This window comes from Haematobia irritans, chromosome 2 (assembly GCF_050003625.1).
Source record: "Haematobia irritans isolate KBUSLIRL chromosome 2, ASM5000362v1, whole genome shotgun sequence".
Lineage (NCBI taxonomy): Eukaryota > Metazoa > Arthropoda > Insecta > Diptera > Muscidae > Haematobia > Haematobia irritans.
Window position 1 is genome coordinate 230,698,707 of NC_134398.1, and position 12,501 is coordinate 230,711,207.

General features: G+C 33.0%; 1 protein-coding gene across 1 annotated transcript in view; it reads right to left on the reverse strand.

Moving 5' to 3' along the window:
- The window catches only part of ham (hamlet), a 114,167-nt gene extending 102,967 nt beyond the window's left edge, over positions 1-11,200 (reverse strand). Inside the window, exon 1 of the mRNA XM_075297805.1 lies at positions 9,219-11,200. Coding sequence (XP_075153920.1) covers positions 9,219-9,276 — 58 coding nt within the window. The 5' untranslated portion in view covers positions 9,277-11,200. The remainder of the gene's footprint in view (positions 1-9,218) is intronic.
- Between the last annotated feature and the right edge of the window lie 1,301 nt (positions 11,201-12,501).

Below are 12,501 nucleotides of genomic sequence, written 5' to 3' on the forward strand. Positions count from 1 at the left end.
TTGAGGGTATAGAAGGCGCACAGTTCATGATCTGTGCTTGAAACTCAATGTAAAATTCCCAGATTTTACTCCTCGGGTGAAAATCTACTGATTTAAGACTTCAAATCAAGACCTTATTTTATAATTTTCTTGCACACTTACAAGAGATGTTAATGATTCCTCTAAAACTCAAACAAAAGTTGTTCTTATTAATCCAGAATCTGATATAGTCTTCATAGGTAAAATCTTTAAATTTATCTTCTGGAAGTGTACTGTGGATCGGTTTATATGGGGACAACATATAATTATGTACCGATGTGGACCAATTTTTGCACAGTTGGTAGAGACCATATACTTACACCACGTACCAAATTTCAGCCAGATCGGATGAAATTTGCTTCTCTTAGAGGCTCCGCAAGCCAAATCTGGGGATCGGTTTATATGGGGGCTATACATAATTTTGGGCCGATGTGGACCAATTTTTGCGTGGTTGTTAGAGACTATATACCAACACCATATACCAAATTTCAATCGGATCGGATGAATTTTGCTCCTCCAAGAGGCTCCGCAAGCCAAATCTGAGCGTCGCACATTGGGGTTTTTGATACCAAAAATGGGAATTAATTGAAAAATTAAATTTAGGAGAACCGAAAAAATTTTTATAGTCGGTAAAAGTACACAAAATTCCACATCACTAGCGCAAAAATTGTGTCTTTTACAAGTACCGTTGTGTCACTATATACGTTTGAAGTTGGAGTTATTTTACGTTTTCCTTGCGTGCGATATAAATGTAAATTATTGGTGTCTTAAAAATTAGTTTTGGGTGTTTTCCAAAGCGATAATTAAAAAAATAATAATGGAACCTTCATCCTCAGGTTAATAAGATTATTTTTGTGTTTTTTCTTTTTATGTGTGACTTGTGTTATTATTTGCAATTTAGTTTCGCTCGTAGGTCTTTAAATTAGAGGATTTCGAGAAATATGCCGACAAATAGTTGTGAATAAAGCCAAATTAAGTAAAAAAGTTTTTTTTTTTCTAAAACAATAAACTCTTTTGAAAGCATAGATGAAAAAGTTGTCTGCACTTTTTTGCACATTTTGAAATTAAATGGAAATACATTTTTCAACCCCTGGTACTATATGTCCCCAACTGTGCACAAATATTTATTACATGGAGCAGAAATAATTAACTACGCTTTACTTCCAATTGGACAGTTGTCGGAAGAAGCGCAAGAAGCTCGAAACAAAGATTTTAAAAAATTTAGAGATCATTTTTCGCGAAAATGTTCTATGGAAAAGTCAAATGAAGATATATTTAAAAGACTGTTAATTAACATACTTCGGATCCAGTTATATCAGAAATGAGAAATTAAAAGAGAAGAAACCCCACAATTTGCCTATGGAAGCAATTCAAATTTTGATATTTGAGTCAAATCTTGATGGTGATCAAAATGCCAGTGTTGATGATAATAATATATATAGTAATTTTACTGATGATGATAATAATTGTTAATAATCAGATCAAAAAGCAGATATACATTTTCCTTTTTTTATTTGTTACAAATTAGCTAATGGAAAACAAACAAAATGTGGACTAAAAAATATTACAATTTGATTGGTTTTATGTATTTTAGTGAATTTGACCGAAAAAAGTTAAAACTATAAACAGGGAAAGCTACCTCGAATTAATTCCCACTTTTGACATCAAAAACCCCACTGTGCGTCGGTTTATATGGGGGCTATACGTAAAAGTGGTCCGATATGGCCCATTTGCAATACCATCCGACCTACATCAATAACAACTACTTGTGCCAAGCTTCAAGTCGATAGCTTGTATCGTTCGGAAGTTAGCGTGATTTCAACAGATAGACGGACGGACATGCTTATATCGGCTCAGAATTTGACCACGACCCAGAATATATATATACTTTATGGGGTCTTAGAGCAATAATTTGATGTGTTACAAACGGAATGACAAAGTTAATATACCCCCATCCTATGGTGAAGGGTATAAAAAAGGTGTCACAAACATGTAAAAATCATTTAGTGACACTAAAGTATATTGGCAGAAAAAATTAGCAAATTTGGCTCAACTATATTGGTATTGGTGGAATATTGGTCCAATAAATTTTTAATGGATAATTCTTCAATCACAAAAATGATCACGAACGTTAATTAGAAAATTAATTGAAGCTATTAATTTTTCTGTTTGATTTTTGTTTTAATTAAAACATTTATGCAATCAATTAAATTGTTAAATTTTGTTTTTTGATTCAATTAAAATTTTAATTGTAAACAATTTGGTGATATTTTTTGGAAATTTTTTTTTTGCAGTTGTCTATGTCAGTTATAATATTTTTCAAAACTGTTTTTTTTCGTTTGCTTGTTATTGTCGAATTGTTTTGTAACAATTTTTGTTTTAATTTCAGCTTAAAACCATGCGTTTTATAAACTACAAGAGTAGCTTAACTAACAGAGAAATTAAAAAAATCAAAACTTTCCTTCCCATATTAAATTGAAAAAATGTTCGCAAATATCTAAAAAAACAGAGTGTGGTGATTCACATCAACACGACTCACTGATTTCTAATTAACAGTAACCCTATTTCGATATCGTCACATCGTATTTAGCAGCATCAGCATCATAAAGACAGGAACTGAGGCGAAAATATGCTGCTGTCGATCGGGCATTCAGGCATTGGCAGTGTTGATTACTGCGATGTTTCATTCGTGTTTTCGGAATACAATCTTTATCACTTTACGAATACTTTTTTTTTATTATTCTTATGAAAATCATACAAAGTTAGTCAAAATAAATAAATTCTCGATCATGGAAATCCGCCTTTAAGATAGCCCCCTTTTAGAATATATGGGTGTATGTGTAAATGTTATCTTGAAAAAAAGTACACAAGCAAAAGGAAGTCCCTCAAACGAAGGCATCTAAAAAATGCGACTAGCAATGATGTACCACCACAATACAGAACAGCAGAGAAAAAAAAATCGACAACCTTTAAATATGAAATCAGCTAAGCGACAATCTACAATGACCAACCAGCGCCAGCACAAATACTGAAATACCTAAAATGATACGGTCCTTCCATTTACGTTAGATGAGTGCTGATGACTGGGTGAGTGGGTTACTGACTGGCTACTTGTAATGATATCGGTAATCAATGTACTCATGGATACAACAAGGACGGCAATGAATTTGCAACAAAACAATACGATGATAAAAAAATATTAGGGTGAATTGAGAAAACTCTTGAATTTGCAAGAAAATTGAAAGAAAATGTAACAACATTGATAAGAATATCTGAAAATTTAGAATAATTAAATTTTATGTAAAAAGAAGTAAAAATCGTATCGTAAGCTCATATATTTCTTAGGTTTATGGCAAAAAAAATATTTTGTTTTAGTCGATTTTTAAAATATTTTCCCGTGTCCAATGATTTTTTTATTTCATGTATGTCTTTTTATGATCTAAACTGTTTTAAGGGTAAAAAGAACTATTTCGTACGAAAATTGAACTACGTAGTTTTGTTTTTTTTTTTTTTTTTTGGGATTTGCATAACAGTTATATTATCTATAATTTATTGAAATGTTTGGATTTTAGTTACGGAATTTACGAAATTCGTTTATTGTTATAAAAGTAAAAATTAACTAAAAGTAGAAAAACAATCATTTGTGCGAAATCATTACCATACGCGGGTTGCCTTTTATTTTTCGATACTTTAGAACAAAAACAAATATTACTTATCGAAAATCGCTTTATTGTTTTTCAAAATATTCTCCATTAAGATCTATAGATTTTTGCATGCGTTTAAACCAATTGACGTCGCACGTTTGCCACTCTGATTGGTTTTATCAATTTTTGTCATAGCCGTGTTTCGAAGCACCGCGAAAGTATTTGTGGAGCATTGCTTTCTACACGCAAAGAAAAAAAAACGTTTGGAAAACGTGTACCGAAAACGTTTTTCTTTTGTTAGAGTTTTTTGAATTGCTTCGAAAATTTTAAACTTTTATCACCAAAAAAATTCGTTTGTTACAATTTTTTTTTTCAATAAAAAAAGTTATTTTTGAAACAACAACACAGTCCATTTCGTTTATATCAAACACTGTTCTTTTCTGAATTTAGGTCTTTAATAAGACACATTTTACAGTTTAAAATTAATATACTACAATTTAATGTTGAACATTTTTTCGGAATCTTCCGAACATATCTGTAATATATGTACAAAAAAAATTGGTCGAAGCTGGGATCGAACCGACGACCCTTGGCATGCAAGTCGGACGTAGCAACCACTGCTCCACGGTGGCAAACTAAATAGTTGTTTCTGTTAAATAAACTTTGTTTATTCGGTTAGTGGGCGCCGCAAGCTATGCTATATAAATATAACTTATATGGATATTTATCTATTGATGACCATAACAGGTACATAGCTCAGTGGTTAGTGTGTTGGCTTACAAAGTGCATGGTCCGCGGTTCGATTCTCCGTCCAGCCGAAAGGTAAAAAAATTTTAAAAATTTATAAAATCGTATAATTTCTTCGACATTGTTGGTATTACAGGAAAACGCGTTAAGAACTAAAAAACCTCGTGGATGTGAGGGAAAATGCAATTAGCAAGAAAACAATGTTTTTTTTTTTTTGAGTTAGTCTTTATGAAATTGGTTTTACATTCTGGAGAAGAATAAACGTTTATCACAAAAAGTATATGCTTTTCTTCCAAATACACTTCGTTACAGCGAAAAGCTAATGAGAAACAAACTTTGTCTAAAATTTCGTTTGGGAGGAAGGCATTATTTTTTTGCGTGTACCAGTCGACATGGGCCTTTTTGAGCGATTGGCAAATTGTATGGCATCCAACGCGAACAAATTTTTTTGACGTAAGCTAATCCCATTCATGCATAAGGTTCTCTCTATCTCACAGTAAGTCACATGACGATCTTTCAATATCAGTTGGCATCAATGGTTTCCGGATCAACAACTGTTTTTGTATGACCTTCACGAAATTCGTCATGAAGTGAACTACGACCTCGGTTGAATTTTTGAATACCATGTAGCCACCTTGGTGCAATGGTTAGCATGCCCGCCTTGCATACACAAGGTTGTGGGTTCGATTCCTGCTTCGACCGAACACCAAAAATTTTTTCAGCGGTGGATTTATCCCACCTCAGTAATGCTGGTGACATTTCTGAGTGTTTCAAAGCTTATCTAAGTGGTTTCACTGCAATGTGAAACGCCGTTCGGACTCGGCTATTAAAAGGAAGTCCCTTGTCATTGAGCTTAACTGGAATCGGGCAGCACTCAGTGATAAGAGAGAAGTTCACCAATGTGGTATCACAATGGACTGAATAGTCTAAGTGAGTCCGGTACATCGGGCTGCCAACTAATCTAACCTAACCTATGGTTAAACACTCCTGGACCAAATTATTCCCAAAAGGATGATGGGAAATATCGTTAAATAAGATCTCTATCTAAATTTCTATTGTTAAACTGAAAAAGTATTAACCTAAAGGAGGTTTATAGAAAATAAACTATTTCTGTAGCTTGGTATCATTCCCCACTAATAGATAAAGTTTCATTATATTAACGAAATGTGTCGTTAAAAGTGAACCAATGAAACATATTCGTTAATACAATGAAATTTTTCGTTATTATAACAAATTTTCTTCAAATCAACGTAAAGTTTCGTATTATTAACGAATATTTTCATTGTATTAATGAAAATGTTTCGTTATATCAATTAACATTTTTCGTTGGCTGAATTTTAATAAATTTTTCTTTGTGTGCTCTTCAAGATTTAAAAAAAAGACAAAAAGTTATAATGTTCTAAATTTATTATGAATTTAGGACCCTTATGCAACCTAAATTTTAGGATATGTTATTTGCACAATAAATAAATTTATTTAAAATAAAGAAAGTTTTATTAAAGGGAACTTCACAATGTTTGCTTAAATCCAGAATAAGAAGCTTTGAAATTTGCGGCCCTTTGTTAAAGTAGTATGCCTTTAAAGAAAAGCAAATTTTCCTTCAATTAAAGAAAACAATTTTATAAAAAATAATCTTTAAATTAAAAGAGATATTGAATTTTTGATATTGAAATTTTGATCGTTGTCTTAACATAAAATTGTGGTAATGCTTTCAATACTATACTATTGACAACTTTTTCCTTGTTAAACCACATTGTTATCAAGCGGACAATTGGGCCGCCTGAAATTATGCAACCAAAATTCTGTAGTTGGTAAACAGTATTCTCCTTTGAACTGTTAATTTCCACGTTTGATTTTCAATGAAATGGAGATGAAATAGTTCTTGGGTTATTTAGATATAATTAAAAAAAATATATATAATTTTATAGAAAACGTATAAAATTAATTTAGTTCGCATTTTGTCCTTACAAAATTCGTGTGCCAACTTTTATTGCATGAGACAATAAACAAACTTTTTAGTTTGTTTCCAAGAAATAATTTTTAAATTAATTGAGACATTAAATCTTTGGATTAAAGATATAAACATTTTCAAATATAGGACTTTATTGAAGAATTTTTTTTCATCTTTGGTTTAAGATTGTTTTTGTTTAACTAGAAATTATTACAATTACAGTGCGGGTGAAAACAAATGGTTAAATTTGGGAGGAATATTTCTCGTATGTAAATTTCATAAGAAATTAACATAAAAAGAACCAAATTAAATCATCTCACCCGACCAGATCTCGCTAAAGACTATGGAAATGTGTAGTGGCTAACACTGAAACATACACGCAAAAAAAATAATTATTTCCTCCCAAACGAAATTTTAGACAAACAAAGTTCTTTCTCATTTGTTTTTCGCTGTAAGGAAGTGTATTTGGAAGAAAAGTATATACTTTTTGTGATAAACGTTTATTCTTTTCCAGGATTTCATAAAGACAAACTCAAAAAAAAACATTGTTTTCTTGCTAATTGCATTTTCCCTCACATCTTTCTCACATCTACGAGGTTTTTAGTTCTTAACACTTTTTCCTGTAATACCAACAATGTAGAAGAAATTATACGATTTTATAAATATTTAAAGATTTTTTACCTTTCGCCTGGACGGAGAATCGAACCGCAGACCATGCACTTTGTAAGCCAACACACTAACCACTGAGCTATGTACCTGTTATGGTCATCAATAGATAAATATCCACACGCTCACAAAAAATCTCTTCTGTAACATATACTCCCAAACATATTTTGCTTCAAGCATATACATTTTTGGCTATTGCCCAAACATTTATATGTTTGATCTCTTCCAATATATAATATGTTTGAAAGCATATTGGTCTAAACAATATATGTTTGGGTAGTCAATTTCCAAACATTTTGTATTTTTGCATCCAAATTCAATAATGTTGTCTTCAAAAAAACAATATGTTATTATGTGAACATATAATATGTTTGGAAGCATTTTGCACCCAAAAATATTATATGCTTAAAAAAATTCTCCCAAACAATATTGTGCTCAAAATTTTATTTATTTATTTATATATTTACAATCATAATGAATTATGAAAATAAACAGGTAATATAGGTGCTAACAACATAGGTTTTCGACCTGAATGCTCAAAATTTTGTTTCTGCCCAATTGTATATTCCCCCACATCTTTCTCACTTCCACGAGATTTTTTAGTTCTTAGCACCTTTTTCTGTAATACAAACATTGTAGAAGAAATTATTCAATTGTTTGATTTTTTTTATTTTAATTTTACCTTTTGCCGGACGGGGATTCGAACAGCGTACCACACAGTTTGTAAGGATCACAGAAGTAGCTGATCAATTGCCCAAGGAAAAATAAAATGTTAATTTTGTAATAACAAGCAACAACCACCAACTTAATTCAATATCGCTCCCTGTTAAATAGCGCTCCAAGCTACTAAACACATATATGTTTATAGGCTATTTCTAAATTAATATATGTTTGTATCCAAGCATATTATATTTAAAAACATTTTATGTCCCAAACATAATATGTTCTAACATATTAACATATATGTCCCAAACATGTTATGCTAGTTTATGAACATTATATGCTTGCACTCAAAAATATTGTGTTTAAAAATTTGTTTTCCAAACATATAATGTTTATAGCCAAACATATGAAAAACAGTCTTTTTCATCCGTGCATATAAGTTATATTTATATAGCATAGCTTGCGGCGCCCACGACCCGGATAAATAAAGTTTATTTAACAGAAACAAACATTTAGTTTGGCACCGTGGAGCGGTGGTTGCTACGTCCGACTTGCATGCCAAGGGTCGTGGGTTCGATCCCTGCTTCGACTAAAGTGTTTTTTGTTTTTTTTTTACATATATTCCAGATATGTTCGGAAGATTCCGAAACAATTTTCAACATTACATTGTAGTATATTAAATTTTGAACTGTAAAATGTGTCTTTTTAAAGACCTAAAGTCAGCAAAGAACAGTGTTTGATATAAACGAAATGGACTGTGTTGTTGTTTCAAAAATAACTTTTGTTATTGAAAAGATAAAAATTTTGTAACAAACGAATATTTTTGGTAATAAAAGTTTAAAATTTTCGAAGCAATTCAAAAAACTCTAACAAAAGAAAAACGTTTTCGGTACACGTTTTCCAAAAGTTTTTTTTCTTTGCGTGTATATGTATAGCCAGGCTTGCGAGATGAGTATCTGGCATTTTCTTTTCAGTAACTTAATAATACCAATTCCCTTAATCTTCCTGACGAATAAGCTCGAATGAATATTGTAATAATTTCTAGTTTAAATAACATAAGAAATAGTTTTTTTTTTTTAATTAAAAACACTTTTTTCTATGAAATATATGTCTTGTAATTTGAATTTGTGAACTGACATTTTTTTAGACATGAATAACTGTGCAAAACATATCGCAAAAACAAGACGGAAATTTAATAAATGTTGTAGGTTAGGTTAAAGTGGCAGCCCGATTAAGTTTCAGGCTCACTTAGACTCAGATTCAGTCCATTGTGAAATGTGGTATTTATCGTAATTTTAATTTCATAGAGCCAGCCTATATTTAAAACTAGACAAAATTTATGAAAGTCAACCTTTATCGATGTATTGAAATTTTGAAACATCTCTCAAACTCCAATTTTTGTTAAAAATTAAATTCCTATATATGGCCCATAGAACACAATGGAATGATTTGTCTAAGTGAGCCTGAAATAAAGCTTGTTGCCACTTAAACCTAACCTAAACTTAGAACTTAAGATTATTACTACTTACCTTGACTATTGGTTCTTGTTGGACCAAAAATTTGCTGGAATAGTGAAGGCATTAACATAGTCCTGATTACAGCTAATCCACACCATGATCCATTTTGAATTTGTTCTTTGTTAATTTGTGTAACTTTTTTCAAGAGCTGTCTAAATCAATGAAGATCATAAAATATTTACTCAAACACACACACACACACATAGGGAGTTGGATTTAGTTTTTATGAAATTGATTTAAAATTTTCCCCCTTTGAAATGTGGGTCAATTAATTGCTGGGCCTTTTTTTTTGTGTTAGATGAACTTTTTGTTAACTTTTTTTTCTTGCAGTTTAGCATTCACAAATACACATGATGAATTACACAAACACACACACACATACACACGCGAAAACATATCGTAGAACCCTTATAGAACAACAGGTTCATAATATTCTCGTCCTTTTTGCCGAGTTCGTAGAGACTCTGTTTTTTGCGATGAGGAACTGCACAGAACATTCACCTTGAATTTTTCACATACCGGGTTTTGGTTTTGCGGTAATTTTTGTTTGCAAATCATCCATTGTAGGTGGTGGATGGGGTGAGGTAAACGAGCAAAAAGGCACTACTCAATTGCCAAGGTATTGACTGGGGGAAACTTAAAGCTTGGTTCCCTCAGTATCACCACATCTGTATCACGAGAAAATTCCCCCTGCGAACAACGAGACAAAGAAGCGAATGGACTGTTTTTTTTTTTGTTGCCCACATGGCTTTACAAAAATCCGAGAAGGTTTTTCCAATAGTTTTTCAAAAGTGTTATGACTCTGGTCTAGAGTTTGGCGCGTATTCCTTATATGCTGGCCTCAGATATTCTGCATCCACAGGTCGACACTACAGATGGGGTCGGCTATTGGTTATTTGCCTCCCTATGGGTTTTGTGGACTTTGAGTCGGGTCGGGTCCTTTTTGTGCGAATTGTTGCTGGATGCCTGACTCCACAGTAGGTTTGCTTATTCTTTAGTTCAGCATGAATGAGCTGTTTTCGTTGAAACTCTTTAGACGCGACTGACGAGACATTTCCTTGGTGGCTTTTACAAAAACAGGCCTCTTCGTTGTTCAATGTTTCCAAAGTCTAAGTGTGGCTGACGGGGCTTTTGTATGGTGTTAGCCTTTCGCTTGGTTGCCGCCGCCGCCACCGTTGATTCTCATTTACATCAAACAAACGAACGAACGAAAAACAAAATCCAGGTGGAAACCAACTATAACGATACCAACAGCAACAACAACTAAACCACCGGCACCTGAAATGGCTGGGATTCCACCAACAATAGTTGGTAATAGGCCTCCTTCTCCCACACTCCACACTGACTGACTAGAGAACAAATCCACGTTAAAGTTTTTATTACTACGGAGGGGTTAGCGGGTGGTTTAAAGGAACTCTTCTGAATAAGGACAATGACGGCAGCACCAGCAGCAGCAGTAAATATTATTGCGGCACACGTTCCTCGCTCGGTTGGCCAAGTGGCTGTTTGATGGACAACGCAATGTGGTTGTCCTGACTCCAGTGTTTACTCTTTACTGGTCTCTGTGATAGTTTTTCTTTGGGCTGACAACTGACCCTGCACCTCATAACTTGTCGCTCTTTGACTAAGGGAGATTATTACGATGAAGTTGGCGTTATGCAAATTAAGTCACGCAACTACTTCAGACACTGGGCCAGCATATTGACCATTGCCACCTGATTACCACACACACTCACGCATAAGAGTCAGGTCACAATCATCACTCATATTAGTTGGTCACAATGACCAACTTCTTGGTAGTCAGAAAGGTGAAGTTTGAGAAGCTCATAACTGTTGCTTATTATTATGCCCACCTCTTCCAGTCACTTCTCGCGGTTAGAATCTAGCGCACAGATACTTTGTCCCCGTATGATTAGAACACTGTGGCGTCTTTGTTGTGAACGAAATAAGAAAACTTTTGGTTAAATTGCGAGGGAGATTATTTGGAGGCGACTACGTTCATCCGGTCCGTTCGTTTGAATATTCATTGTATCCATCGTATCCGTAATTCTAACTCTTTTCTCTTGTTTTTAGAGTCTTATCATCATTATGTGGGGTGGGGAATCAACCCCCAATGGGCATTGTAGAACAATGGAACATAGATGTGAAATCATTTTCTCTGCTCTTCCAAGCGACCTCATTTTGCGATCATTTGAAACACATTCGGATATTTATTTATCAAAACAAAAAAACACATCCCTGAGCAATTTGAACAAGAAGAGATGTGAGATTGTTTCTCCTCCGGTTTATTTGATATCTTTCATTTTCTATTTCCGTATACAGTTTTTTGGGTGTTCGAAAATAAAATTTGCTAAACATTTTTGGCTCATTAATTTTTGCTATTCAATGATGGTCATAAAGTAATTCGTAATGTTCACTTTAAAGCTACGTGGTAGGTTTTTATCAATGATGAGGAGAAAAGAAAACAGTGATGTCGAAAGAGAGTCTCTCGACACTCAGCAGTGTGGTATATAAATAATATAAAATGGCTTTTTTTAATATATTCAAAAGTCGGAAAACCAAATCGCAATAATATATAATAAAAATTTCAAAAATTTGGGGAAGACTATTTAGACCATTGTGATACCACAGGTATCAATGGGTGCTGCTTATTTCTATGTTAGGATCATTAAAAAGGGCCCTCCTTCTAATAGCCGAATAGTCATAAGTCGCTTCATATTATGGTGAAACCACATAGAGAAGCTTTAAAACACTCAGAAATGTCCTTATCAATACTGAGAGGCAATAATCCACCGCTGCAGAACTTTTTAGTGTTCATGCTAACCATTGCATCAAGGTGGCTCCCCTATATAGGCCGGTATCCCGATTTAGCTTCTTCGTCGAGTCGATTTTCCTGAATGTTAAAACGTAAGGGTATTTTAGGTTCTCAATTAAATTTGCCGAATATGGTGTATACACAGAAAAAAATTTCCGTAGTTAAAGTAACGCTAAATTTAACTTTTTTTATTGGAAAAAAAATTATTTGCTTGTAGTTAAATTTTATTATTTTTATCGAAATTTTCCACAGCTTAATGAAATCTTACTTTTTTCAAGTACTTTTTTTAAGTATCAAAAATTTTATGAACTAAACGTGAGTATAAAATTCAATGACTGTACACATAAGTTCAATATGAACTAAAACAAATGAAAATTTTCGTACGATGTCTTGACATTTGAAATCAAGAGGCATTTTAGGCATGTCAATTTACATAGCGCTCATATACACTGCTCCCGTTTAAATAATATCTAGTAAATC